The 23,928-nt window shown below is 33.6% G+C and overlaps 3 protein-coding genes across 4 annotated transcripts in view; 2 read left to right on the top strand and 1 right to left on the bottom strand.

Moving 5' to 3' along the window:
• LOC130630485 (BRISC and BRCA1-A complex member 1-like) overlaps positions 1-23,928 on the top strand; it is a 100,919-nt gene that overhangs the window by 71,931 nt on the left and 5,060 nt on the right. The gene's annotated exons all lie outside the window — the stretch shown is intronic.
• Positions 366-6,755, bottom strand: LOC130630484 (transmembrane protein 59-like). The gene is made up of 7 exons (XM_057443998.1): positions 6,550-6,755; positions 3,606-3,705; positions 2,918-3,015; positions 2,589-2,744; positions 2,059-2,119; positions 1,471-1,688; positions 366-1,113 (listed from the first exon to the last, which is right to left on the bottom strand). The coding sequence occupies exons 1-7, from the start codon at positions 6,658-6,660 to the stop codon at positions 1,000-1,002; spliced, it is 858 nt and encodes a 285-aa protein (XP_057299981.1). The 5' UTR covers positions 6,661-6,755; the 3' UTR covers positions 366-999.
• LOC130630476 (ATP-dependent RNA helicase DDX3X-like) lies at positions 6,829-23,595 on the top strand. Of its 2 annotated transcripts, none has more exons than XM_057443988.1 (20): positions 6,829-6,925; positions 11,612-11,666; positions 12,529-12,684; positions 14,045-14,133; positions 15,454-15,576; positions 15,945-16,035; positions 16,118-16,206; positions 16,292-16,607; positions 16,683-16,771; positions 17,271-17,489; positions 17,633-17,739; positions 18,592-18,776; positions 19,178-19,303; positions 19,735-20,025; positions 20,867-20,913; positions 21,068-21,330; positions 21,654-21,753; positions 21,839-21,930; positions 22,210-22,388; positions 23,061-23,595. In XM_057443988.1, exons 3-20 carry the CDS (start codon positions 12,532-12,534, stop codon positions 23,262-23,264), a joined length of 2,763 nt encoding a protein of 920 aa, XP_057299971.1. In that variant the 5' UTR covers positions 6,829-6,925; positions 11,612-11,666; positions 12,529-12,531; the 3' UTR covers positions 23,265-23,595. The 2 variants fall into 2 exon arrangements, with proteins under 2 accessions (XP_057299971.1, XP_057299972.1); XM_057443989.1 differs by lacking the exon at positions 6,829-6,925 and adding an exon at positions 10,196-10,216.

Raw genomic sequence — 23,928 nt, 5'->3', positions numbered from 1 at the left:
ACACGAAATTTTTAAAATGCGCATCAATACAAAACGCGATGTATTTCTGTCCAGTTTGTTGCAACGGGTTAATTTAAAGGACGGACGACCCCGTGGATTTTTCCACGGGCTAATGACTAGTTTGTAAATAATAGCCCACATGCTGCATCAAAACTCAGTCAGTCACCTTCATTTCGTGGAACCAGGTATTAGTCGTTACATTTCAAAGTAATTTCCAAAATTTCGAATGAGAATAAAACTATTTTGTAACGTAAAGCCTAACTAATTGGAGTGTGCTTGTTTTTTAAAAAAAATAGTCAAATAGAGAGAGCTGGTCAAAGCTCGTATAAGGTGTCCCATATATGCCAACTTAAAACACATGCATGTAAAGAAAAGGAAACAATTTACACAAAGTTTATATACAATACAATAATAGCAAATACAAAATAATAGTGCGCAAATAATACTTTTGGATGCGAAATACAGTAAAGTGAAAACTTGAAAGCTAATCCTATTTGCTATTTCAAAAGTTACTTAGCTGACTTAAACTATACTTTCCCAACCCTTATTTAGTCTTGGATTTTTCACCACAGCAACTCAAGACTTTTACTGTATTAAGCATCCTAGAGTAACTCATTTAGGTGTTGGAAGCAATAAAGGTTATCCCTATGCTCTTTATATACACATACCGCAAAAATGCAGACCAGAATAAAATGACGTGCTAAAATCATGACCAAAAAATAAATACAGCCAAAAAAATTACCCTGGGAATAACATACACACTGTTAAATTAAAAAGTTGTTAATTCAAACATCCACCATTTCGCACAAATTCATTGCTCCCTTTGTTCCTCTTGTAATCGTACGTTCGTTAATTGGAACAAACCCCCTTTCCCACCGCGAGCGTTCGAAACACCGATGTATATTAAATATTATGTTACCCGTAAGTGTTAACGTTCGTTAAAGTTAGAGTAAGCGAAACAACGAAAATTTACTATAATTACGAGTCTTTTACGACACATTACAAGTATGGTAATTTCTTCGGTAATGCCAACTCTTCTTCAGGATCGATGGTGAAGAGTGGCACTTTCTCACAGTCTCCACCTGTGTAAAAATCTTGAGCAAACACGTGTTTCTAGAACGAATGATATGTATAAAATCAATCAATCAATCAAACCTGCTCTTACGACTACTTAGATGACCACATTTCAAAAACCGAAAACAAATTTCCGCCACTTTTCTACCGCAAAACGAATGCATACTATATTATTCATATTTATATTACAGTTTGTATAACTTGGAGATCACAGCGCTTGCTTAACTTCAAATAGTTTCCTGCATTTAACATGTTGTAGTAAAGACCACAAGGAAAAATCTACTATTACTGTTTGACAGAATGTGCTAAAAATATCCACTACCCAACTCCACTTCCGAGTAAGTAACTAAAATTGGTCAATAAAATCCGGAAGAGCCTAACAAATGCGTCACATACCCTTTGTATTTTTTCCACCTTCTCATCGTCGTCATCATCACAAGTACTACAGCACACCCATGCGATAAACAACAGCGAAAGCAACAACACCGTCACAACATGTAAATACGGCACGCCGGTTTTTGATTGGACACAGTTAAACCATTTCGAGCTGTGGTCGTACGCTTGTCGTAAATAAGAAGATTGCGATTGTGTTGATGATGGCGCTCGCTGATAATCTATACACGTCAATAAAAAAATCAGAAAAATTAGAACATGACAAACATTGCGAAATTTAAAAAAAACCTTTTTTTCTTACTTAAATAAAATGACATGCGCAAATAATAAGAAAAAGTACATGCTAGCATATTTACAGGGCTTTTTCATTCTTAATAACCAACCCCCCTCTACTACACTAAATGCTATTTCTCACAGCAAATAACACACAACATGCTGTACAGAATTAAACCAAAGGCTGGTGTTGCAAGAAATATTATTAAAGAAGAACATTGCAGAATGACACGTATAAAGACATGAGTACTAAGACATAAAAATCAGTAAAATGGCCATAAGAAGAAACACTGAAATAGTCATAACAAGAATTGTTACCATTGTCGACATCTACGAGAACATTCTCATCTTGCTCTCCAAATGTTACTTGAGGTGATAACTAAAAATGGAAATTCATTAATATTCAGCACAACACATTCTTGTAGCCTACAACGAATAGAACATTCAATATGTTTATTGAAAGGAAACAATATAGGGAGATTAGCTCAATCTCAAATAATTGTCAAAAACAAAACACATGTTTTTTAGATCAAAAATTGTTATTAAAAATAAACAGTAATTTGCTATGCCAATCTTCTATCTAAACTGACTGGATTAAAAACACAATTCAATTCCTTTCATGCATTATGTATAAAAAATTATAGTAATAAAAATTAAGATAAAACTAAATAGGGTAGTCTTATAAAACCTGGCCAGTAAGAAAGAAAATTAGAATCAACTTTTACAATCTCAACAACAGAAAAAGTTCGTCGACCATCATCAATATTTAAGCTAGCCAAGGGTACAGCTAAAATATTAAAATTAGTTTCTAGCAAATAGGTGGAGGGAAAAATCTATATTTTGCTAACCTGTAACCTGAAGATTACTTTTTCGCCATTACCATCTTCCATCAGATATGTTGAGCTTACATAACTTCGAGCATTGTAAAACACCCTTACACAGTAATTTTGCATGGTAAATACTGGCTGCAATAACTGTTGATGCCAACGAAAATCATATAATTCCTATTTGAAAAATGTTATTGTTTAATGTTTATTCTTAGAAGTTTTTCAAAAGTTTATCAGCTGAACCATGCATTTCCAAGAATGTAAATTAATGAAGAGAATCAATCACAACAAATACCCACAGATAGTAGATAGAAATCGACTTCAAATATATTTTACATGAAAATCAATACCTCAGATTTTTTTGGTCGAGTTATTGCTGCTACAGGCTTACATCCAATTTTACAGCCATCTTCCAAATTCTTGTAATTTTGAAATGCACCAGCACAATCTATAAAAATTAATATAAAAAAACAGAAAATATGCCAGGAGTTTAACATATATATATCTACCATATATAAGCTAAACTAAAGTACACTCTTGTTACAATCTGTTTACCACAACAGTCCGGTTATAGTATTGCATATGTGTGCACATAATCACAGAAAAAAAATGATTATTAACAGACAATACGATTAATTAAATTATAACAACAAACAAGTTTTTTGCAATAATACCCATACATTGTTTGTTATGTAGAACCACCTATTGACTACTTTCAAAGTACAGACATACTTTTGTGCGTAGTTTTCTTTAATGTACAATTTTGTGAGAAAGCTTTATTAATAATTTTCATGAGTTCATGTAAACACTCTACTACAAATTCTTGCAACCAAATTCCTGGTTAGGGAACAGTTATTTACTTTAGGTGAATCTGCTGAATAAATTTGACCCAAAATCTGACTGTGACAATGGAAATCATTGTCACAGTTTCATGTCTCGTTTAACTTTTTTGAGCCTAGGATATAGTTCATTTACCATTTTTTCTCACCTCTGCTATGTGTTATGTAAAAGATTACAAGTGTATGTAAATATAGATACCTAGTTTACAAAGAGCTACAGAGTTTTCATTCTGCTTTAAATTCAATTCATTGATGTACGAAAAACGGCAACCAGAATAGCAAGCTTGTAATTCTTCTACCTATACACAAGAAAAAACACTAAATTAACTTTAGCATGGAGATGCAAAATTTTAATTATAAACATAGAAAAATAATGGGACTAGAGCCCTTTAGCAAAGCTAGTCCATATGACGCTTTTTTACTTCTATAAGAGACCATTTCTTAATGGCAAATCATCAATAGAGACTAATTAAGTATATACAGTCCCAATAGCAAAAAACTATACACGAGTATACAAGTACGGGTACATTAAATGCCGAGTAAAGTTCAAGACGAGTACAAGTAATCGTGTATGCTACCCCGTACCCTCGAGTATAGCCTCTTGCGCATGCGAGTACAGTAAGTGAATGATTTGTGAGTACGTGCGCGAGCATAACATAACAAACGGGAATTCGTCGTAGCGTAATTTTTATCGATAGCTCACATTTGTCTGCTACCTTAAACATTGTGAAAACTTTTACTTCGTATTCACGTCGTAAGAAGTAACATTTTATTTTACATAATTTTTTTTTATGTTGCAACAAATTCTCTTTAGTTTACGTAAAAATGTATACGTTGTTGCTGTAACGGCTCTATATAACTTTGAATTTATATAGTTAGTTTCTCACTAACTTTCTCACTGGAGACTAAATAAGCCAATCGCATTTAATGTTATTGTTTTGTAAGTAACTTGAATCCAGTGAGAATGATGTGCACCTGAATTTTGAGTGAGTTCCCTAATTATTTCAAAGTGGGTTGTCATAAATTATAAGTAGCTTTCAAGTCTATTGTGTAGCTATCAGCATTTCGCCATTTTCAAAGTTTAAAGGAGCATTTCAGCACTTAATTTCAGCACTAAATTTTGTTTCTATGAAGCTTTATGTTCTTATATGACAAATATTATATTAAAAATAACGTGTATCAAGGATATGCGTCGTAGTTAAAATGCATAAAAATAAACAAAATAATGAATTATTACAGATCGTCTGTAACAACGATGTACAGAAGATTATTTCTCATGTTTTTATAATTTTATTATCCATTCCCATCTTACCAATCATAGTGTGCATAATAAAATAAGCAGCAATAATGGGGAGGACAAAGTTTCACGTGTCTTATTAATTTATCTCCGGAATTGTGTTTTAGAGAGAGTGAGGAGATCTTTATAACGCAGACAACTGAATTTCATTTGGTAAAGATCATTTTTCAGAAGTGATGTTGGTTTGTTTGTTTGTTCAGAAGCAAAAGAGTTCGCTTAAAAGTTACGACTCCGTCGTAAGGCAATTGAAGTTCTCCCACTTTCCCGCAGTTGAGTTGAATATAACGCGAATCAGTTTAGACTCGTCTGGCTCTTCGGAGTGACAGGTCCTTGTGGCATGGTTCCAAATGGGACTGCTGATTCGATCGTAAATCAACAAAACGCCAAGGCTTAAAGTGTTAGCATGTAATCTCAATAACAGCTTCAACTCACTATTGACCATAGAAAACTAACGAACGAAGAAAATAACACTATAAAAATAGTGTTTTTTAATAAATCCAACACCAACATAAAAGCATATTGGCCACAAGTGCATTCTTCGCCAGTTTCTTGTTTGATTATATCGTTTGTCCTTCGAGCACGCTAGTGAGTACTGTGTGAGTACAGTAGCAAAAATGTGCGAGTATTTTTGACGTACTTGTACGCGCATTATACTGGTTGGAATACCCACGGAAGAAATTACTCGTACCCGTAGTTTAATACTCGTGTATAGTTACTAGCGATCGGTACTGTAGTTGATTAATTAAATTATTTTCCTCATTTTCCAGCATTTCACTCAAAAGTAGGTTCAACCCAGGCCATTAAAATTATGTGCCTGATCGACATTGGACACAGGTTGTCTTCATAAGATCCAACACTATAAGTTGTGCACAGTGAACAATAATTTCACATCATGTTGCCAACACAAAAAAGAAATTATTAAAAAGGAGATAAGGTGAACTATAGATGAGTCGTTAAATGCACTGGATGTAAAATCAATATATTGAAGTCATTTATAAAACACAGTTAGATCACCATCAAAAATATGTCATGTCCTGAAGTCCACGCAAAAATAGGTTGGTTGGATTTTCCAATCTACAAGAATAAATTCGTTTCCAAAAAAACAAATCTATAATCCTGTTCTTAGGGCTTTTATATTTTATATAAAATGTGCTGTCCCTTGACAGGAAACATTTCAGGGAAAAGGTTTCAGAGTCAAATTGGCAAAAATAAAACAAAATGAAGCAATTTCATGGTTGTGATTGGCCAAATGTAAAAATACAGGGTGCTGGCTTGCTGATAACACCCATTGTCCAGGTGACATTTTGAATTAAATTTGCATTTTCCGTCTGCTATATAACTTTTGCATGTAACCAAATTATAGCGAAACTTGCATGAATTATTCTCAAACTCGCCTGCATTATTTCCAAAATACTTGTTTGTTTGTTTGTTTAATGTTTAGCCCACACAATTCTTGTTGATACTGGAAAAAATGTTGACGTAAACTAGGTGTTTTTCTGACTTTAAGTTCCTGTGGGGTTTTAAAATAAAACATTGGTGCTTCACTACAATGAAAAAGTATGTTTTTTTTAAAAAAATTGTACCAAACACACCCAAAAAGCGCCTGTAATTTTTACACTGTTTTCCGTTAGTTTGGCACCCTAACTCAGGTTTTTTATACTGTAAAAAAGGGTTTGGTTGGAAGAAGGACAGGTGGAACATAAAACATATTCTCTAGTTAGCTACAAAATAAAGTATCAATTTAAGGGAATTTTTATAAGTATCACTGAAATAAATATTACACTGTATAAAAGTACAAGATTATTAGTAGCTATAAAAATCACATAAAAATCAGGATCACACAAACCTTTTCCATGGTATGAAGGGGATAGGTGCTATCACATTGTGTCCGACATAATTCATTGTTACAAAACGTTAAAGTTATAAGAGATAATACAGTTGTTATAAACAACATCATGCAGCAAATAAGATCAATAGTCTGTATGATAATATTGAAACGCGAATGCTGTGTGTGGCTAGCTATATATTTTCTTTTGTTGAGAAGAAAGTTAATTAACTATTTCGGTGCACGGCATTTATGCTTCCCGGACCTTTCGGTCAGGATCTAACAGTATAAAAAAATAATTGTGCTTAGTTACTGATCGCTGCAGACTACTGCACATGCTTAAAACTTTCTCGAAAACGAAAGGAAGCGGACCAGACAGGCAGGCAGAGTCCAAGAGGTAATCAATGTAAGGTCTAAACCTGGCGCGTTATAGTTATGTTTTGCTAATGAAATCATTTAAAATTGTTTACTCGCTGAATATAGCAAATTAAGTTCTTTGGTCAGGGAAAGCAACAGCTATTCAACTATGGTCATATATGAATATAATCAATAAGTTGAATTTTTTTTTTAGATAGCTATACATCTTAGTTTAGGTATTTTAGAGTTCTCACGCAAAGAGGGGGTAAGCGTCAAATATGAAAAACTAACATTCCAGTGGCTCCTCACCTATAACTACGAGGGTGCCGATAAGCCGCATACACCGTAAAAAGTGCGAGCGTTTTCGGGCGAGTTCGGCATTTTGAAAAAAATATAAGGATTCGCCTGAAAAAAACCAGACACTAATGTGATTCAAAAAAACTATAAAAATTAAAATAAGCTTACTAGCTATGTGGTAGTGAAGTTCTTAAAAGAACTGTTTTTGATGGTTTTGAAAGTTTACTTTATAAATAACTTATATATAAACTATATTAACTTCTTTCTCTTCAAGCGCCTTCTTCCTTTCGGGTGAGTTCGGCGTTTTGAAAAAAATTCAAGTATTCGCCCAAAAAAAACCAGCATAGACCTGAACAATGCCCAAAAAACAAAAAAAAACGGACACTAATATGATTCATGAAAACTATAAAAATTCTAATAACCTTACTATGTGGTAGCGAAGTTCTTAAAAAAACTGTTTTGATGGTTTTTGATAAAGTTTACTTTATAAATAACTTACATATAAACTTTATTAACTCCTTTCTCTTCTAGTGCCTTCTTCCCAACTATCGTCCGCATGGTTTGTTACAAGGAATTGCATTTCGGGAATGTTCCGGGTGAGCTCGGGAAAGTGCGGGCAGTTTCGGGGGACAACCACCAATTTTATTCGAAAAGTCGCCCGAACTCGCCCGTATATATGCGGGCGTTTGCGGCTTATCGGCACCCTCTTCAAATATCGTCCGCATGGTTTATTACAAGGAATTGCATTTCAGGAATGATCCGGGCGATTTCGGGAAAGTGCGGGCGATTTCGGGGGCCAAACGCCAATTTTATTCGAAAAGTTGCTCGAACTCGCCCGTATATATGCGGGCGTTTGCGGCTTATCGGCACCCTCTTCTATAACTACATGTGTGCAACAATCTCTATAATAGTACGCCAGGTCTGTGTCTCTGTAACAGGCAAAGTGGATGTGTTTTTTTTTTCCTTTGATGTTGCCGAAAATTACACTTCAAACAGAATGCAAAAATTTGCTCTAGAACAAAAGTAAGCCCCCCCCCCTCCGTCATAGTATGTTTCGAAAACCCCGGAGCAAATAGGGTTAAAAAAGTCACGGTTAATTTATTTTATTGTTCTCATAAAAACCTTTGTGTTATTATGTAAACTTTATTACGCAAAAGTCACGGGTGATTAATTTTAATTATTCCCTTAAGCATGTGTCTATTGTCTACTGTTATGAAAAACATATTGGTTTAACTTAGTCCCACGTGAATGGAATTAACAACAAAACGTTTTGACGAAAAGAACAATGAATTTTATGGTTAATTTCGCCCACTATTTCGCTTTTTTTCTTATTCGGTATCTATAGTGGATTTTTCCACGGGACTGAATACTATAATAATAATAATAATAATATAATAATAAAATCTTTTTTTCCAGTTTCCCCAATCTACCTTGGGTGGCACAAGCCCATGCCAAGGAGCAGTAGTTGAAATATGGCATGACAAGTGCATTAATTAAAAGGTTTTTTGTGTGAGGTATTAAATAGATGCAATGGTTCTAATTTTAGAATATTTAATTAGTATTTTTCTATTTATGTCATTAATGTGCTCTTCCCATTGCATTTTTTGATCAAATGTTACCCCGAGATATTTAACTTTTTCACATCTTTTCAAAGGAATACCCATATAGTTGATAGTTTTGTTCTCAACTTTTTTTTAACTGGCTGTGGTTGCTAAAAAGATTGTTTCAGTTTTGTCTGTATTATTAGTCAATTTGTTTTTTTTTTCAGCAAGAGGTCGACTTGCTAAAATTCTAACTCGACCTGGGAGACAAGGGTATCCAAGTTTTTATAGGACGAAATAATTATTGTATCATCTGCATATAGATGGTGGTAGTTCGAATTGATGGCAGATTTTAAGTCAAGAAGATACAAAGAAAGAGCAGGGGTTCCAACACAGATCCCTGTGGCACCCCAAAAGCGTCCTCATGAAGCAGATCTGATCCTGTGTCGTTTACAAGAGTCAGCTGCATTCAGCCCAATAAGGGATTGTCTCTGAGATCATTTCAAAAAAAATCGTTTCAAATCGTTTCATTTTTTAATTAGCATAGCATGTGATTTCGTTCTTAAACTTTTAAAACACGATCTAACAAAGTTTTTTTATCGTCATTTTTCGTTCAAACTTTTAAAATGTAATCTAACGAAACTTAAATCTTTGTTAAATTTTATTTTCTTTCGTTGATCTCTTGACGACTATAGCAGTAAATACAAAAATGGGACACACGCAGTTCACATAAGCTAATTACATTTCGCGAACAAGACATGAACTCTATTGTTTTCAACATGCAAAAATAGCTCATGTATTTAACAATAGGTTAACAATAACAACGAAAGTTCTGACGTTACCGAAAGCTCATGTGAAAGTGAAAGCTATCGCATACATGTAAAGTTACATTCGAGCGGTACTGCATAACCTGGTTCCTTTTTTGTTTGAAAGCTTCCCAGTCTATGATGGATTTTGTTTTTGACGCTTTCTCTTTTAAAAAGTCTCTTTCTTTAATGGCTATTATTAATTCATCAGTGACCCATGCCTCCACACGGCCAGAAAATCTATGTGTTTTGAAAGGTCCTTCAGAAAAGCCTCTTCACTGAAGTTCTTGTAGTTAGGAACCTTGATAGTTTTGGTTCAAATTTTGGCCTTTTAAATTTTCTGATCACATAAACTAAATTGTGATCACTGATGCCTAAATCCATGACACCAGATTTAGAAATACAAGAACTGTCAGAAAGTATCAGGTCTATAAGAGTGCTACTATTTTCAGTAACACTAGTTGGCTCCATAATGTGTTGTTTTAGAAAAAGGTGGAGCATAATTCTTTTATTTTGGAGGGAAGAGCATATTTTGAAAGTATGTTACGGTTAAAATCTCCCAAGATAAAACTTCTTTTTCTTTTAGGAGTTTATTAAAACACTTTAAAATGAGTACACAGGTTTTCGGTACTCTGCAAATCACTACCTCCAGGTGGCCTGTAAATCCCACACACGTAAATAGGTTTGGTAAGTGCATGTTTAGAGCTGTCAAGTTTGTGATAATTCTAAAATGTGAAATTTTAGGTATCTAGCATATAAAATTGCCTGAAAATTTTTCACACTATGCATGGGTGATAAAATTGCTCTTTCAAAAACAGTCTTTAGGGACAAAAACAAAAGTAATGTAGCTATAGCTAACATAAAAAGAAGAATATGTATTATGTTAAAACACATGTTTACTTTTTTTATTGTAAAGACGAATAAAATGAGACCAATAATTTAGGATTACATGAAGGAATAAGGAAAATGTTTGTAATTTAAAATGTTTTTTATTTTATACTTTTGTTACGGAGCACAACGTCACTCTATGCTTGTATCATCCTCCTCCTTTATGCCTATACTACTGATTTGAAAGTATTTTTTATTATTATTTATTAATATATTATTTATATAATTTATTATTTGCTGTTCACCCTAACAGGTAGTAATAATCAAGGGTATTTGATATAAATGTAAATCAGTATATAACAAGGGACAAAAATTAAAGCTGAAGATAACCCTGCACAATGAAAATATAATGCCTAAGGATTGATTTGCCTAAAAATTTCATTGTTTTATCGTTTGTGCTCATGTTTGATATTTCCGTCTGACCATTAAGGTGTAAACTTGTTTCATACTTTCTTGGAAATAGTTTCTTTTGAAGCAGTATTTTTGAAAACTAATCAAACAAAAAATATTATTCATTGACTACTCATTAGCTTAAAGATCTCATGACTCTCTTTTAGCCAACACAAAATAAATCTGTTATTGTACAAGAACTTGCACAACTTTTTATTAAACAAAACCCATATGTAGAAGAATCAGCAGTGTACTAATTTATTTCTCTTTTATTAACATGAAAACTGTATGTGTCTGTCTGTGACTGGCAAAGTAGATGTTTTCATTTTTCTCTGATGTAGCTAAAAATATTAACTTCATTGATATTATGGAATAACGTAATATGTTTTAGACTGACATCATTAGCACTTTTTAAATTAGCACAGTCATTACATTGCACTTTTAAGTTTAAAGATAAATAACTTGAAAACTGATGGAAATAACTGACTTCATCTCCTGAGTGGGTAACTAAGGACCACCTATGACCATAATGGACCGATTATCTGAAACCGGGTCAACCAACCTGTTATGGAACAGACAGGCTAATGTCGTCATTAAAAAACATATTTCTCCAACCTTTTATCAAAAGCATCATATACATTTTCTTAATCACAATTTCAAGCTTTATGTCTGGATATTAGGTCATTTGTATAATGTATGTTTGATTGCTCTCATCTTGTACAAAACCAGATGAGGGATCATATTTAACTTGTCTGTGTAGATCAGTTAATAGTGTTATAACATGGTAGTTTTGGTTATTTCTAGAACATTCCACTACTCTGATCATATTGTGTGAAAACAATATTCTTCCACCAACGAGGTAGGTAGCTGAGCTTTAATATATAGGCCATCTGTTTTGCAATTTTATCTGTGGGCACACAACTTGTTGGATCCATTTTAAATGACTAATTTTTAGTAACAGGGGCCACTACACTTTAGGGGTACACATGCTTTTCATGGCAACCATATTTCATTCTTACACTGATACAAAATTGAGAGAAAAATACAGTGCAGGACATTGTGACATAGCGAGTGCGTATCATGCAGGACATGCATGATGCTATTGTGATCTTTACAACAGGAAATTAACATCATGGCTAACGTTTTAAGATTGTGATGATCATGATGTTTGTGTTTCATTTGTTAATTCCTTCTGGGCAACTACTAGAGTACAAAACATATTGGGGAATTTTAAAATGATCAGTATGCATGCTTCTTAACAAACATTTTTAATTTTTCGTGTTGCATACAAGTGAGGGGGTGTTTAACTTCATGAACCCCAAACATGAGAACGGAGTGTCTGAACTAAGTCTTGACTTTCTTGTCTTCAATAGCCTAAATATAGATATAGACAAAGAGAATGCTTCCATATATGGATGTCTTAAGTGTTTTTAAATGATCCATGACAAAGTTTTCGCTTTAAATGATTAAAATGTTTGTGATTGTGTGTGTGGTGCATGATACACGTTCCACGATGTCCTCATTCCAGTACTTTATAGTACAAAGTTTGGACTTAATTCAGAAGTTTTTCACAACGTGCCACAACGTCTAGGTTTCACAAAAAATACTTTTATAAATTTTAGTATCATAACTAACCAAGTCAGTATTGAGAACCGTGTTAACTAGCAATGATGAACTTCCCAACCTTAATTAATATTGTTAATAAGTTTATTTAATTCTAGAACATGTTTGCTGCTATGAAATCGGGTGCTCCTGTACCAGACATTGCACAACCTCCACCTGTTGCAACACAAAACTTTCAAAGAACGGATTCATCACAGTCAGTAAATAAACAGCATCAAATAAAAGTATTCAATATTCCTGAGGGTAGCAGTCAGGTAAACGAGGCTAAAATATCAAGAATTATATTTCCAACTCACCAAGTAGCCACATAATCTTCTTTTTTAGTGGTAAAGATTTTTTGTTTGAAAGGCCTTTCCTACAGTACAGTCCGAATGTAACCTGCGTATTCGCAACTCGCATATATAATTACTTTCATAATAAACTATTGTCTTTTAGAGAAAATAGTTACACAGCGAAAAATTAAAAGATCAGGGAAACTTATTGTATAAATAACAATAACCTGTGTGTGACGATGTTGAGAATACTTTTGGCGCAAAGTCTATAGAATTTGTAAACAAAAGCAGATAAAATTATAGAAATAAACTTTACTGTGATATCTTAATTTTTATCTTGAAATAAGATTTAAAATATCTTATATTCTCAGAACACGATTTCAATACATTTGATAAACTTGACTTGCTGTTTTGAAAGTTGTACAGAATATACTTGTATTGTTTTGAAAGTTATACACCAAGTTATACCTGCGCTGCTTCAAAATTTATGCAGCAAGTTATTTTTCTCCTACTTAATATAATAAACAAGCAATTTTAATGTTTTTTGCGCATGTTTATAGGGAAACCTAAATTTAAGTTCAAATTCTTTTATAACGGAGGAGGGTGTTACGACAAGCGTATTCTACCTTGTATTCATTATTTATCCTAAATGGTATTGAATAAAAGTCTTGTTGTATTACAGTTTAGCTAGCGTAATTTTAAATATTTATAAGTTAAAAATAGCATAGAATAAAATGTTAAGAAATATATATTTTAAAACGGACCAAAACATTAAAGGGCTTGCGACTTGCAGGAAAAGGTGTTGTATAGCGCGTATGTGGAAGCTTACATTCAGACTGTACTATACGTCAAGAAAGAAAGCATAAATAAGGATTTTTACGCTTTGCATCTTTATTTCATGGCAACACTTAAGAAGTTTTTTCCCAAAATGCAACGCTAATGTAACAAAAGCTTGGAACTTAAGAAAATGTTGCTTTTTATTGTTATGCACAAAGGAAAATAATGTTAAAATCAAAAAATATTTAATCATTTTGCTTGAAAACTAATGGTGTATTGATTTTTTTAAATACATTCAACAGGAAACAATTTTACTTTGAAATTAATTCTTAATTAATTATCGAATTAATTTTTTTATGAATACCTCAAAGAAAAAGAATTTACAAACAGTTGGTATACAAAGATGAATCAAATTGTTTATTTTTGCATAAAGTTTCGCTTGATAATTTGACAACTGTTACCATGACATTAATCCTGTTGTTTATAATGCTGATATAACTGATATAACCTTCATTCTGTTAAGTTAAATTTATTCTTTACTTACATTTTTCAATTTTTTCTGCAGGACGAACTTGCAGATTTCTTCTCTTCTGTTGGCAAAGTGAAAAGTGCAAAAATATTACCACCCAGAGATGGAAAGACTACCACTTTAGGGTAAGAACTTTGTTTTTAATTTTGTTTTTAACTTAGTGGTTATACCTTAGTGCACCCTTGAAAAAAGATTGGACATGACATAATTAGTGTGTGACTAGGAATGAGGGTCATCACACATTCTTACATTCCTTTTTACTCTCATTAAAATGAAAAAAAAAAGAAAAAAAATATGGTGTAGCTAAGTTTCATTCTACGACAATACCAGAAACGTGTAACTATTAAAAGCCCTAAAGGAAAATCAATCTTTGATTATTTTGAGCGTCAGCTGCATCATTAAAAATAGTTTACAACCACTTGTGGTTAAATGGCCTAAATAACTTTGCCATCACAAAATGAATTCAACTTGGTACGATTTTTAGTCTTTAGTTTAGACATTACAACTACCCTATTCCCCAAAGTTCAAAACTTTTATGGATGGTGCTTTGTGTTCATAACGCAAGCTTGTTAGATTGTACAGTTACTGCTTTTTAGAGGCTATTTACCTGGTCTATGCTTTAGTTAATTAATGCTGCATGTTGGTTTTTAAAAAAATTGTGAGAAAACTGCAAATTGTTGGCATTTGTTTTTCCAAGATTTAGAGATATATACACTTGAAGTAAAATATATCAAAAAAGATAAATTGATTTGGCTATTTTTCGGCACAATAGAAAACAAGCACTTCCAATATTGCAAATGGTACCATTCCTTCTTTTACCCATATTATCAGAGAGATCTAAAAGGAACTGATGGTAGTAGTGCATAAACTAAGCTTGTATATAGTTATTTGGAGGCACAAAGCATGTTAAAACCATTATTAAAGGGAGTAGTACACAGCCAATTAAATTACAATTTTGTGGTTAAAAAGATTTATCGCGTAACTTGGAAATATTGTTCTTTTTATTTAAATTCAATCTTCTGTTTTCAAACTTTTTCAAAAGTTTTACGTGTTCAACATTTACTTGCAAAAGAGAATTTTTTGTATGTAAGTTTTTAAAATTTGCGATTACCTTTAAGAGGGGCCAAGTTTTTTGGCTGCAACGAATACTTTTTGTTCCCATCTGCTGTGTTTGCAACAGCATGTGAGCCCTAAATAGCCAAATAATTAGCTTTTTTACAACTTGGCACAAAATCTTGATGTACAGAAATCAGCCTTCAGGTAGTTAACAGACCCCTTTTTTAAGCCAACTTACCCATTTCCCCATGTTTATTTTCCTCTTCTCTAAATTTGTGCCATTCATAAAAGAGAGATTTTTTAGTAACAAAAGTGGTAAACAGACACCTCTTTATAGTGGTTATACCATTGATAATATACTTGTTTTATAACTTGTTTTTTTTTTATAGTTTTGTTGAATTTGAGCTGGAAGGAGATGTACAGAAGGCAGTGGAAATGAAGGAGAAAGAAGAATTTAACGGCTCTCAACTTCATGTGGTTGCTAACAACAGAGATGGTGGCATGCGTTCCGGGTAACCTTTAATTTAAATAAAGCAGCTATTTGTGTTTGGCTTGTGCATGGTGTTTGTATGTGGTCCCAAATTTTCTATGTAAAGCAATAGCTTTAATTTGGGTGGGTTACACTTGACTTGACACTGTACTGTTATGCAAAATATTGGTTGTTTAGTTATAAAACTTAAAATATACTTTTAATAAAATAAGATCTGGTGTTCCCTGCTTACATATTGCCTTTATCTGCATATCCTTTAAGCATATGGTGGCATATTTACAATTTTATAATGAAGGGCAATGTTGTTTACTGACCTAAATCTTATTCTGTATTTTGATTTTTATACAATTTGCATCAGCACTAAAAAAATATGATAATTTATTTCTATAGAACAAATAACGACCGTGGCTCTTTTGATGCAGTTTCAACTGGTCAGTCTCCTCAAGTTAAAGTTTTCAATATCCCCAATGGTTCTGATAAAGTAAGCAGGGTGTCTTTATGTTTAAGGTGACACTCTACAATTACTTGAAGTTTCTTTTGGTGAATATATTGAAATTTTGTAGGATAAAATAAAAGACTTGTTTAGTAGCGCTGGTGCGGTTAGCAATGTTAAAATATTAGCTTGTCGGGAAGGAAAAGATGTTACACTTGGGTAAGTGGTGTTGTATTTGATTCGGTTTTTTTTGTTTTCCTAACTGATTAATTATTTTAGTAAATGATACATTAATTTATTGCAGGTTTGTTCATTTTGAGGATATTGAAGCGGTTGAGAAGGCTATATCACAGTTTAATGACTATGACTTTAACGGTTCAAAGTTGCATGTTGTCAATGCAGATCGTAATAATAATCCCAGTAATAGATTTTCCAACAATTCTGTTCTAAGTCCTCCTAGGACATCGCCTGGAAACTTCTTTCAGGATGCGCAAAAACCAAGTCGTCCGATGGGTAGAGGTGCGCAATTGTTGGCTAATGTTGCCAGTGTAGGACAATCCCAAGAGAGACGACGTAGACCACAAGCTAAAGTATTTGGCATATCCCCAGGAACATCTGAAGTAAATTTCCTTTTATTTGTATTCTTGAAAGTGCATGTCCCCTTTCAACTAAACTTCACTCTTTTTTTATCATAGGACGAAGTCAAGGACTTTTTTTCTTCTGTTGGAACTGTGCAGTTTGTTAAAATTTTACCATTAAGGGAAGGCAAGGATAATCATTTAGGGTAAGAATGTCCTTTTTTCTTTTATTAAAAATGGAAGTCTGTCTTGTTCTCATATCGTGATTCATGATCCTGTGTTGAAAATGTGTGATCTAAAGTCCAATGACGTGCATTAACATAAACCTTAGCGTGAGAAAATCCCATTGTAAACTGGCCTTATTTATTATAACTATTTTATGACTAGCATTAGCTACACGAAGTATTTTTAACTATTATTATTTCAAACAAATTGTTCAGGTGACACAAAGGAAATTTTAGATTACCCAAAAAAAGTTTTTTTTGAAGCATTTTCATGAAAAAATGCTTTTAATTCAATTTTTACAATACGTTAGTTTTTGTACTATTATTAATGTTTATTAACTTTCTTATCAAAAACAACGTTAAAGATTCCTTACATTTGCCTTCTAAAGATTTTGTTTATATTTAAGTCACTGATTGGAGCCAGTTTTTTTAGTAAAAATTTTGTTGGAACATGAATTTACTTTGTCTATTACCTGCATAGGTTTGTGGAATTCGATACAGAGGAAGAAGTTGAAAAGGCAGTGCAAGAGTTGAGTGGACAAGACTTTGGCGGTTCCACATTGAAAGTAATGAGTGGTGGAGGCCAGTCATCTACAAACAGTTTCTCCAAGTTTCAAAATGGAGGAGATTCATGGCATCCTAACTCAAGTATCCCAACAGGCAGAATTCCAAGAGAGGAGAGGGCACCGAATTTTATGAGGTTTTGTAACATTCTTTACAATATTTTTTTCAGTGTCCAATTGTTTCTTTTTTTTACTTTATTCTTGTGTACAGTTTTAAATTTTAGTAGTACTTTTACTTGTATTCATACTTGTATTCTCGTATTATATTATATTTTACTAGTAACGGACATGGTGATAGTGATATCATGCTTCCAGAGTACGGAAACAACGCTTGTCGTAGATGTGGAGAAATGGGACACTGGGCACGTGAATGCACAAATGCACCTGGTAAGATTAATTTGATTCTTTTATATAAATACCGTATTTCCTCCAATAAGCGCCGCCCTCTATGATGTTGAGGATGCATGCGGGCCGTTTCATTTGATTGACTCTGATCAAGAAAGCGACGAAGAAATTGATGTTTGAAATTATCTTTGTTATATTTGATAGAAAGAGAACAGGAAAAGACACGATAATTCACCCGTTATTTCTTTCTCGTACGTTACTTACCCCTCTATAGAACCCCAAATCTATCAAAAAAACTTTTACTAAGGATAGCATTCAACCAACGGATTGAATTTGAAGAATAGGCAAAAACTTCAGAAACTTGAAATCTGAAATTTCGAAATAAGCGCCGCCCTCTATTAAGCGCCGCCCTCTAATAAGCGCCGCACCTAAAATCACAAAAATTAAATAAGCGCCGCGGCGCTTATTAGAGGAAATACGGTAGGAATAATTTTAAAAATTCTTGTTACCTATATTTAAAGCGTAGGCATAGTTTTCCAGTTTTCTTGTTAGCATGTACACCCTTTGACAAAATTAGAGATTTAATATAAGTGTGCACATGCTAATAAGAATACCCCTTAGCTTTTTTCACAATAACGGGCAACAGATTAGAATGCAAACAAGCCTTTATATTTACAATAAAAAATATAAAAAATATAAAATAGTCAGAAACCACAATTAGCTATAAACATTAAAAATTTAATCACAGTTCTTGTTAGTTTTGCTCCACCTGTGATATTCTTCAACCCATAATAGCAATTCATAATCGTAAAGAGGTGTCCTCAAGATGATTCAAGCCATGCCAATATGTATAGGAAGCATAATGTTCTATAATTTTTTCATTGTTCTTTTCAGCATCGGATGGATCACTAGCAGTGACGTACATTCCACCTCCTCCACCTGAAACGGAACAAGAAATTTTCGCACAAGGAATTCACGAGGGCATTAATTTCGAGAAATATGAACATATACCTGTAGAACTAACTGGCACAAATGCACCAAAACCAGTCTCATGTTTTAATGACGCAGAAATTCATGCAGTAAGATTAGTTTGTTGAATTATAAACTAAATAACCTTGATTTTTCATCTTTTGACAAGCAAGATTAATTTTGAATCAACAGAAAATTTAAAATCATTAGTGTAAATACAAACATACATTTAGACAACTTAGAATGCTTGGTGATGCTATTTTTGATATTTCACTCTTGTTTTGATTGTGGGTAGACCTTTTTCTTGTTTTTGTACTTTGGATCTGATGAAAACCCTTTAAAACTATAAATGTGTTAAAAAATTGGCAGACACATTTGGGATATAATTTGTTGGGAATTTTTACAAACAAGGTGGTGCATAATGAATTTTGGATGGACACCCGCTGTTAGGATTGATTGTTGTAAGCTAAAATGTCTATGATTTAATTTTTTTCACAAAAAAATTTTCTAGGTTTGCAAATTAAACATTGGGAAAGCAGGTTATAAGAAGCCGACTCCTGTTCAAAAGTATGCCATACCTGCCATCATCAAAAAGAGAGACTTGATGGCGTGTGCTCAAACTGGCTCTGGTAAAACTGTAAGTAGAATTGTGAAGTTTTAGCTTTAATTTTTAGCTGTTGATTGAAATATCACAAGCAATTTCTAATTTGTATTTCGTATCTGATTAATGTCTACCCTGTAGAAGGGAACTTTGCTGTTGTTATCAAAACAGAAACTTTAGGGGAAGTAAACTCCAAGGTATAACTTATCGACTTAAAGGATTAATATTACTTTGTTGCCTTATGTTTTTTTCTTACAAAGAAAGTTATCATTCAACACTTGAATAACCTCCAAAGTTTCCTTTTGGAAATTACCTCATATGTAAAATGTTTAAAATGTTTAAGGTCAGAATTAGCAAGAATTGACTGGTTTTCTTTTCATTTTAGTATCAGTTAGGACACTAAAAAAGCGATCCTGTATACAGCAAACATATAAGTGTATTTTACTATCCTTTTGTCACTCTTTTAGGCCTCATTTTTAATTCCCATCATTACAAACATTTTAAGCGACGGATTGGTCAATAATATCCAAGACTGTGATGGTCCTGCATACCCACTAGCTGCCATTCTCTCCCCCACAAGAGAACTTGCTGTTCAGATTTTCCAGGAAGCCATCAAATTTTCTTTTGGCAGCGCAGTCCGACCAGTGGTCATCTACGGTGGGATAAATGTGAGCCACCAGCTTGATAAACTTCGCAGTGGGTGTCATATACTGGTTGCAACACCTGGTCGATTGGATGATTTTGTGAAACGTGGAAGAGTAAGACAATACAACCTTTTTCAACCTTTTATATATCTTTGTCTTGTATATTGTTATTCGTTTTTCTTAAAGGCTTGATAACTATACTTTGTTGACCCAGCGAACCCTTCATCATTCTGGGTTGTCATATCAGGACAAGTCCAGAAGCCCTGTTTAGGGAACTTTTGTCTCGTAATCATATATATTTTGTGTGAAAGAAACGCTTGTTCCACTTCTGTCAATAGTGTTTATAAGTGAATCGTAGCATACTGACTGATTTTTATTTTTGTTGTGACCAGGGGAAGATACAGCTCCAGGGTCCATTTTTTTCAACTTAGGAAACAATTACAAATACCACATGTACCAACGACACTTATCAGGGCTGAAAAAAACAACTGATATCTGGCTACAACACCGCCACATTAGTTCGCCATTTTGAAAATAAATAGTTCAAAAATAAAATAATTATTTCGTGGATGTTTTGGATGTTTTTGTACTTATGCAAAACCTAATAAAGCCATTTACATGCAAAAAGTTATTAGCCAAATGAACAGAACAAAGAGTCACTTTTGAATTTTTTTTTTTTTTGCCAAGGCTAGTCACATGGTTTTCAGTTTTTTAATGACATACTACCCCCTAAAACGAGTCAAGTAAAAGTGCAGTAAATTAGAAATAATTGCTTCAGATGGATCCTCTGATGGAAAAGATTTATCCTCTGATGGCAAGATCGCCATTTAAAAAAAAAAGTTTTTGTGACCATGTTCATCACATATAGTAAAAAATATTTTCCGCTCTGTCTTGCATTAAAAAGAAAATGTATGTAATTAATATCCCAAAAATTAGTACCCATTACTTTTTTTAGATTAGTTTCAAAAACTTGCAATATTTGGTTCTCGATGAAGCAGATAGGTAAGTTTTTCATCAAAATATGCTTGTTCACAAATTGGAAATGCTCGAATGCTTTCGTGCATAGTGTTATCTTTGTAATGCATTTTGCAGGAGTAAGTAGCTTGTATTATGTGGAAATGTAATCCATGGAGTTCAACTAACTAATATTCTTTAGAATGATGGACATGGGCTTTGGACCACAGATTAATGCTATCATCGACAACTCTGAGATGCCAATGAAAACCGAGCGCACTACATTGATGTTTAGTGCAACGTTCCCTGAACAAATTCAACAAATGGCTGCCAGATTTCTACATGATTATCTTTTCTTAACCGTTGGGCGTGTCGGAGGCACATGTTCCGATGTACAACAGACTATCTTGCAGGTGCCAGGGGCGCAGAAGCGTAACACATTGGAACAAATATTACAAGAATCAGGTTTGTGTTCACGGCTTTTTGTGTAAAAATGATCTATGGTGTATAAGATTATTTTGCTATAAGTCATCTACGCGCGACGTACAGTTTTATTTACCGGTGCTATGTGTAGACATAGTCTTCGGCAACACAATGTTAGGCAACATGAGCCACCAGTCTTTAGAGCAAATTTTTTCAGGTATGGCAAATTTGGGGGAAGGGGAGTTCTGGGAGATCTTAACCTATCCATTTACACATTCAAAAGTTTAGAGCGAGAACATGTGAATAAAACGCTCACAAAATATCAAGGAAATAGATTTGATTTGTCTATATTTTTTCTTTTACAGGTACTGACCGTACGTTGGTATTTGTGGAACGTAAACGCGACGCCGACTTCCTGGCTAGTTTTCTATCGCAGCGAAATTACCCAACGACGAGTTTGAACGCGTAAGTTGTCTGCTTTTATCCTGTTTCGTTATTGAAAAATATGTTCATAGGTCGATTTCACTGAAAGGAGATCTTGTTTGTTTAGAGATCGCAGTCAGCAAGAACGTGAGTTAGCTTTACGCGACTTTCGAGCAGGAATCGCCCCTGTTTTAGTAGCAACCGCTGTAGCTGGGCGAGGTATGTCTTGTTTGATCAGCTTTTTATGTGCTTCAGGAGTTTAGTTTTATGCGGCTTGGGGGCTTAGTTTTATTTATTTTATTTTTAATTTGCATTTACTTTACATTTTCTTTTTTTTTAAAATCCAATACTGAAAATATCGTATTGATAAATAAAATACAGTTGTTATATAATTTTGGAGAGGCTTTTCCCAAAGTTAAAGCTAATTGTCCAAAAGAAGAAATGAGTATAAGATACTGCCGTCAATCTTTTTGTAAATTTTTGATCTTTTTCTGTCAGGTTTGGATATCAATGACGTGAAACATGTTATCAACTATGACTTACCCAACGACGCGACCGAGTACGTGCACCGCATTGGTCGAACGGGAAGGATTGGAAACAAGGGCAAAGCTACAGCATTCTTCGATATGAACAGAGATGAAAAGTTGGCAAGAGGCTTGGTGAAATTGTTATCGGATGTAATAACATTTTTGTTTGTTTGTTACTATCTTGCCTGTGAGGATGGTATTGGTTTCCAACTGCTAACTGGCTATGTCTAAAATGGTCAATTGCAACGTAACAGATTTAAACTTCGTACATAACTCTCTAAGTACTTGAAAGTCATCTAAATGACGTTTCAGGCCAAAATTGGTATTTGTTTTCGACAAAATGTGGCACAGTTAACAAAAAAGTATGCTAGACATGATAGTGACATCAAAATTTTGATTTTTTGTCACCCAAATGTCATTTTAGGCCAACAATTATAACTACTGTATTTTCAACAAAATTTGGTACAGTTAACAAAAAATGTATTCTGAACATGATGGTGACATCAAAATTTGGATTTTTTGTCACCCAAATGCCGTTTAAGACCATAAACGTTTCAATCACGCGACTTTCAACCATGAATTGTAGGTTTATCTTCTGTTACCAGAAATTGTAAAATTGGGTTGCATTGTGGATGTTTCATAGTTGTGCATTTTTAATATCGAGGTAGTTTATGCAGCGCCTGCATCTTGTTTGTTTTTTAGTTTGCATGGTTATTGACGTGAACAAATCGTGATTAACTTTACACCATAGATTTAAAAGACTGATATGAATCTGGTAGCTAAGTGGAATTTTCTTTGCCATTACCCCATGTTTCTTTTTAGGCTGAGCAAACGGTACCTGATTGGCTGGAAGAGTGTGCGTTAAGTGCGATTGGAACAGGTTATGGTCCTGACGGGGGCCAGTTTCGCGATAGACGTGTTCAGCAAACATTTAACAGAAGGGGCGCTCCCGTTGCCAATAGCAACCATGCAACAAGTCGTCCTTCAGTCAATAGCACTGTGGATGATGATGAGGAGGAATGGTAACTAGTTTGACCATCTTAAGGACTGGTAACTAGTTTGTCTGTTTAGTAGACAATTTATGTTGCTGAAGATATTTTTAAAGCGAAAAGTAGAGTTCCTTACCAAGCCGTTTATTCAGACACTATTCTGATGGTATTTTTAAAACGAAAAGTAGAAGTTCTCGCCAAGCTATTAGTTGAGGTGATTTTTGGGAGACATTTTATTTACTTGCGTTCAAAGACAAAGAGACTGTTTGTTATTTATAGTTTTTTCTAAGTTTTCTATTTTTTAAACATTTTTTATTCAACGTAAAGTTTATTTTTAAAGAAATATAGAACTTTCGTTTTTTTATTAATTTAGTGTTGTCGTAATTTTTGTAGTGATGTGCGGGTGTATTATGCAGGTGTGTTATGCAGGTGCAGGGTCTGACAGGGAAGTTCACAAAGCAAGAAGGTTTGATGAAAAGGTCAGGAGAACGGTTAAAATGGATTTGTAAGAAGAGGGCAAAAAATTTAAAGAAGTATACCAAATTCTTCAGGATACATAAAACACCCAAATCTCTATTTTTATATTATTCTTGATTTTCATATCATTGGAAAGATATTTTTATAGAATATTTATTTTGAATAAAATATCTAAATTTTTGACAGGAATGAAATAAAAAAGAACGTGACTAAATTTTGTTTTC

The sequence above is a fragment of the Hydractinia symbiolongicarpus genome, chromosome 2 (genome assembly GCF_029227915.1).
Source record: "Hydractinia symbiolongicarpus strain clone_291-10 chromosome 2, HSymV2.1, whole genome shotgun sequence".
NCBI lineage: Eukaryota > Metazoa > Cnidaria > Hydrozoa > Anthoathecata > Hydractiniidae > Hydractinia > Hydractinia symbiolongicarpus.
This window is presented reverse-complemented; position numbering and strand designations above follow the sequence as displayed.

What these genes read in the sequence shown, in the direction of transcription:
- LOC130630484 (XM_057443998.1), bottom strand. Translation starts at nt 6,660, where the DNA reads ATGATGTTGTTTATAACAACTGTATTATCTCTTATAACTTTAACGTTT. An exon ending in CTCGACCAAAAAAATCTGAG is followed by an intron (nt 2,745 to 2,917) that starts GTATTGATTTTC and finishes TTTTTCAAATAG; the next exon opens with GAATTATATGATTTTCGTTG. An exon ending in AAGTAATCTTCAGGTTACAG is followed by an intron (nt 2,120 to 2,588) that starts GTTAGCAAAATA and finishes TTCCATTTTTAG; the next exon opens with TTATCACCTCAAGTAACATT.
- LOC130630476 (XM_057443988.1), top strand. Translation starts at nt 12,532, where the DNA reads ATGTTTGCTGCTATGAAATCGGGTGCTCCTGTACCAGACATTGCACAA. An exon ending in CCAACGACGAGTTTGAACGC is followed by an intron (nt 21,754 to 21,838) that starts GTAAGTTGTCTG and finishes TTGTTTGTTTAG; the next exon opens with AGATCGCAGTCAGCAAGAAC. An exon ending in AACCGCTGTAGCTGGGCGAG is followed by an intron (nt 21,931 to 22,209) that starts GTATGTCTTGTT and finishes TTTTTCTGTCAG; the next exon opens with GTTTGGATATCAATGACGTG.